The 5561-nt window shown below is 41.6% G+C and overlaps 1 protein-coding gene across 1 annotated transcript in view; it reads left to right on the forward strand.

Moving 5' to 3' along the window:
- The first annotated feature begins 5403 nt into the window (after window positions 1-5403).
- Window positions 5404-5561, forward strand: part of TMEM184C (transmembrane protein 184C) — a 10523-nt gene continuing 10365 nt past the window's right edge. The window contains exon 1 of the mRNA XM_010009003.1: window positions 5404-5549. Within this exon, the coding sequence (XP_010007305.1) occupies window positions 5404-5549 (146 nt within the window). The remainder of the gene's footprint in view (window positions 5550-5561) is intronic.

The raw sequence follows: 5561 nt of genomic DNA on the forward strand, positions 1-5561 counted from the left end.
CCCTGCTAGTTACTGCCCTAACTTGGGGCTCATGGATGCCAATTGGCTCTGGACAGTGACACTGGCTGCACAGGGGGGTCACTGGGGTACAAAAGGCAGCGAGTTAAGCAGGTAAAAAAGGGCGAGACCTGCTCGCACGCCTCCTGCCTGGGACACCCCCCTGCTGCAGAGCCTGTTGCGGGGCCCTGCCTGCCCCGGGGATGCAGCCTGAGCCTTAGGGTGAGCGGGCCGGGATCCTGAACGAGCCCTGGAGCACCGGGTCCTTCCCGCAGCCGTTGGGGCTGCAGAGCCACGAGGATCTGACCCACAAAACCACGGATTTAGAGATCTTGACGTAGTTGGCTGTCCAGTCCGCCTGCTGCTCTGCCCTGGACTGGAGCCTGCCTGGGCTGCTGGGGGGTCACCCCTGTTACCAGGAAGCTGGCCCCTTACGGGCCTGCTACTGAGCCCTGCCAGCGTGAAACCCAGCCGCATCCCAGGAGCCACACGCTACGGAAGGGCAAACACACACAGACACAGTCTTAACTTTCCTGCTGGGCTCAACTCCTCCCTCCATCCTTCTCTCCTTTGATCCACAACCCTCTCTCGGAAAGAACGCCTCAGGAGTACAGTACTTTTTGCATTACCTCCCTGAAGGGCACAGTACTTCCCTGGTATTACCTCCCTGGAGGGCCCAGCACTTCTGCATTACTTCCTTGATATATCCCTGGGAACCATTTGCCGTTTTTACATTTTCCCTAAACCTCATCCCTCAGTTTGTGTTAACCCTTAATAAACCAGTTAATTCGTAAACACTGGTCTCAGCAGCAGTTTGTGACATGGTGGGGTTGTATCTGACCCCCACCCTAAAACAGGCCCCGCAGCGGCCGCTCCTCTGCGAGAGGCAGCGCCACATGTGACCCTCGGGCTCATTCAACAGCCCCTCCACATCGGGGGGAAGGCACGAAAACATCCTGACAACCGGTAGCCCCCTTGGCATTGGCTCGTGACAACTTGCCAAGTAGACATTTGACTAAACTTTTGTCTTCTTACACATTGCAAAATAAATCTAAGAAAAATTTTAACATGGTAAAGACATCGGGCAAGAAGTCAAGTACACAAGATGAATGAAAGTATTCAAGTTCTTTCAAAAAAAAGTGTGTTTTAAAGATAAATTGAGCAAGAATTAAATTGACCTTCAACAAATCATTAAAATTGTATTCAAGCAGCTTAGCTGGAAAGATATTGGCAGATTAGTAAGCTAATTCTAGCTTGTAAAGAAAATAACGGGGAAAGGAAGTATGGCCATCATGGGTAAAATGCCATTTTTTTCAATTTTTAATTAACTAAGGCTAGCAAAACAAATTTCCATCTAAACTAGGTCTTGAGAATAATTCATCGGGGAAAAAACCCTGCCTGGGTTTGGCAGCATAAATTGTAGTCAGAGTACTTACAGGTCCCAGTTTTCCTTCCTAGAATTACACCAAATGTACTACAACTCTAAGTCTTCTCTAAATCATCATGAGAGGATCTCCAGGTCTAATGACAAAAATACACCCAAGATTCATTCATCCCTAATAGACAACCATTGAATAAATCACCTTTTGTCATTGCTAATACCACTGAATCAGAGGTTTAGGTTGCCATACCAAGAAAATCAAGAACACAAAAGTTGACCTGCCTTTGTCTTGGTAATACTGCACGAGGCACTCGGGCAACATCTACAAATCCAGCCCTACACTTCTGTTCCCATATTACTAAAGATGAAAGAAATCTCATGCTGTTGTAGGCAGAGAAAAAGACTCTTCTTACCAGTACTTGCTGCTCTAACCCATGCATTTGCTGCTTTTTGAGAGTCCGACACATATCCTCCAGGAACTTTTGTTGGTAAGATGTCAACCCTTCCAGCTTTCTGTTCTCTTTGCCACCTATAGAAGCTTCCCCCCCTTTCTGAGCAGCTGAATAAGATATGTTAATCACTGCACCTGCCCTGGCACCTGGGAAAAGCCCAATTACTAATAGTAGCAAGGGTCACAAGCAGGTTTGTGAAACTGGCATCCAGGAGGTAAGGAAACAGTTTTGATTAAAAACACAAATCACCTGAATTGTTGAATAAATTATAACTCCTTCATAGCAACTGACAGGGAAAACCACAAGTAATTCTAAAAGGTAAGGAGGGTAGAGTGAAGACTATATGTGGCTATCTTTGGAAAATTTTTCTTTCTTATTTTGCAGGTGTATTTTGCAGTTCCATGAGAGTTATGTGTGAAGCAATCCTTCTCCTTGAAGAAGAAGTAACACTTCTCCTTGAATTCCACTACATTTTCCCATTCAACTTAGACAGTTCCTATGAGAATTTACTGAGAGAAATAATCTCAGAGTTGGATAGGTATGTTCCTGCAGATGCTGATTATAATATACTATAGTCAGCAGCAAAGATTCTTAATGTTAATTTTGTTGTAGTTACTTTTTGCTTTCTAAGAAAAAAAAAAGTGAGGAAGATTTTGTGAGACTGAAGGCAATACTAATGGAAATAATAAAATGTTATTATCTACTATATCTATTAATCTCACAAAATGTTATTATGTGTTTTTTCTGTATTAAAACATATATTGGACCTTTATTTTCCCAGAAAATAATTTTTCCCAGAAAATAATTTTCCCAGAAAATTTTTTATTAATAAACAACCCTAAATCTGAAAAAAGTACACATGCTTACGAGCACAAGCCAGCCGCAGAAAGGGGTAAAGAATAACTACAAGTACATTAAAAATAATTCCCTTTTCCACTCTTGCCATTTGGCATTCTTTTGAAACATATAGAGTGGCCTCTCTTAAGAGTAAAATTTGGACTTGATGAACCACTGATGAGGTAACTGTTAAGTCCCATTTCTGCTTTCCTTTGGTGATTAATTCTTGCAGCTTGTGTTTTGTTGTCACTCAGTGGAGGAGAGGCCAAAGCCCCATACAGCAGTTAGGGAATAGCAAGGGCAGTTATGTATGTGCTAGTGTGATCACACCATTTACAGATGTTTAAAACTTCCCATAGATGGAACCTTTAACTTCTGTTACGACTTCAAAAAAGGGAACTAGAGCCAGTAGGTAAAAGCAGACTGAAAGGCAATAGCTATCTGCCTGTCCTGTAAGTGGAAGAGTATCTCATGCTATAATATTGTACCTCAGACTGAGGAAAAGAAACATTGTGGGAGATACAGACAATAGAAAACCAATGTGATGGATATGGAGATTAGAAAGACATACTGTTTTCTTGCTACATATTTTTAGTTAGTAATAAAGACACATTTTTCTACTTTTTAATTATACATATATGTGCTTCACTCAGGCAATGTAATTAGCTACATGGAGTTTTCGGTGTATTTGTTTACAGGGAAGCTTCGGAAATGCTTAGTGGACTCCCAGCCCCTCTCTGGTGGATTCAAGAGAGAGTTTCAAACTTTTAAAACTATAGCAGAAGAATAAAGGATAAGCCTGAAGGATTCTCTTTCTAGGAACTGCAGTGGAAACGTCTCCCAGACTTTTGACATCTAGATGCTTCTTTCTTCCAGCTTTACAATGAGTCAGTCCTGGCAACCCTTCCTAAAAAGCTGACAGCTGTTTTGAGAGGCACAGTCGCAATGTAACCTCTTCTGTAAACAGCTTTCAGTTTTGCTACCCTGACATTATGCAGAGAAATTGCAACTGTGCTTTCTTTTAAAGGTGTAACAGGTTGTCTTGGGAAGAGAGTAACCATTTGCCATTGCTTCCTTTAAAACTGAAACTACATTTCCAGTATTATATTCAGTTTCAAAAACTGGAGACTGAAGAGATAAAACATGTCACGGTCATTGAAAGTTGGCAGAAAAAATAAAGTCAAAGGGGGATTATGTGGAAGTTTAAACATGCTTGATAAACACTAAGAAAAAGACTGAACAAGGAGATAACGGGTACTGTTACTGCTTACATTGCATTTATCTGTTTTCCTTTTTAAATTTTCTTTTCAAAATTTCCCACTTAGTTTCTGAAGCACAGAAAGCCATGATTGCTTCCCTAAATACCATCTTAATTTCAATACAATGAATTTAATTGGAAGTAGAACCCAATGAGTCGAAAAACAAGTACAGCCTCAAATCCAGTGCTTATATCGCTGGGGCTTGGTATATGCAGAGAATGCATGAAGCTCAGCAAAGGATCAACACTAAAATTAGTGAGGCTGACTTGAATAATTTGGAAACTAATTCTGCAGAGTCCAAATTTTTATGAAGCTTGCCCTGTGAAATTGCACAAAAGTAGGGAGTAAACTTACTTGTAAGGCTAGATGAATTTTATATTACTGGGCCACTTCAATAAAAAAATATAATCTTTGTGAGAAAATTTGTAAATCCAGTGAAATCCCCAATAAGAAAGACCAGAAGATCCTACATAATTGTTTTAAAATTCTTAAAAGGAAAAAATCACAATTGGTGAAAAATTTAAATCTACAGTAATCAATAATTCATTTTTAAAAAATTAATTTAAAATATTTCTGTAACTAGGAATTCCACCAGCCAAAAAATACTCCAATACATTGTGTTGTATTTTGATCCTGCAAAGAAGGTGCTGTCACTGTGTGAGAAGGGCTGGCAAGAGTTCATAAGATGAAAGAAGGCAGGAATAATGAGAAATAATATATTCATCTATAGTTGAAAATCATGTTTGATTTTTTTGATAACTCAGATGCTCCCTCCCTGGAATTTTTCAAGGCCAGGCTGGATGGGACTTTGAGCAACCTGGTCTAGTAGGAGGGTTGGAAGCAGGTAATATTTAAGGTCCCTACTAACCAAAACCATTCTAAAAAAAAAAAACACAAACCCAATACAAAAAAACCCACAACAAAAAACCAGGAATTTCGCTAGACAGAGAAAACAAAGACCTCAGTCACTGCTCCTTAGTACCTCTTACTCCACGTGGTTTCTTCCAGCATACATAGTCACACCTCAAACTAAAACCTTTATTTTCCTCCTTCCAAGCATTTACAGCTGCAGTTCCTTGGGTATTTGGCAGAGTATCACCAATGGTTCTCATTCAGTTCAGCACCTGAGGTCCTGTGGTTTTTTTTCAGTGACTACTAAGGAGTTAGCTGGCATTTCACCAGTTTTTACAAGGCACTTCTAAAGCAAAGTCCAACAAATTATTGAAATGTATTAACTATTTCAAATATGTCTGCTGGAGTCTTCACATCACAACCTCATCCATTCTTGGAACTATGAAGTCCATCTCTACGCCAGACTGCTCACTCTGTCCTGCTCTCGGGTGACTGATTATCCACGAAAGCATTTCAGACAGGACTCGATTTACCGAGGCTCTGTCTGGCTCCGAAGTTACAGTAGTTGTCTCTGTTAACTTCAATTCCTGCCCTTTCTGCCTGACTAGCTCCGGCCCTCATTAGGATGCAGAGGCCCGGCGTTTTCACGCTCCTCCGCTGGCACACGCGCTTAGGCGGCAAGCACGCGGCGGTACCTCGGGAGAGGCCACCTGCCGCCTCCCGGGACGGCTCCTTATTTCACGGCCTTTGCCGCGACAGAGGAAGCGTCGGGCCGGGCCGGGC

The sequence above is a fragment of the Chaetura pelagica genome, unplaced genomic scaffold, assembly GCF_000747805.2.
Source record: "Chaetura pelagica isolate M959 unplaced genomic scaffold, ChaPel_1.0 scaffold221, whole genome shotgun sequence".
In the NCBI taxonomy this organism is placed as follows: Eukaryota; Metazoa; Chordata; class Aves; order Apodiformes; family Apodidae; genus Chaetura; species Chaetura pelagica.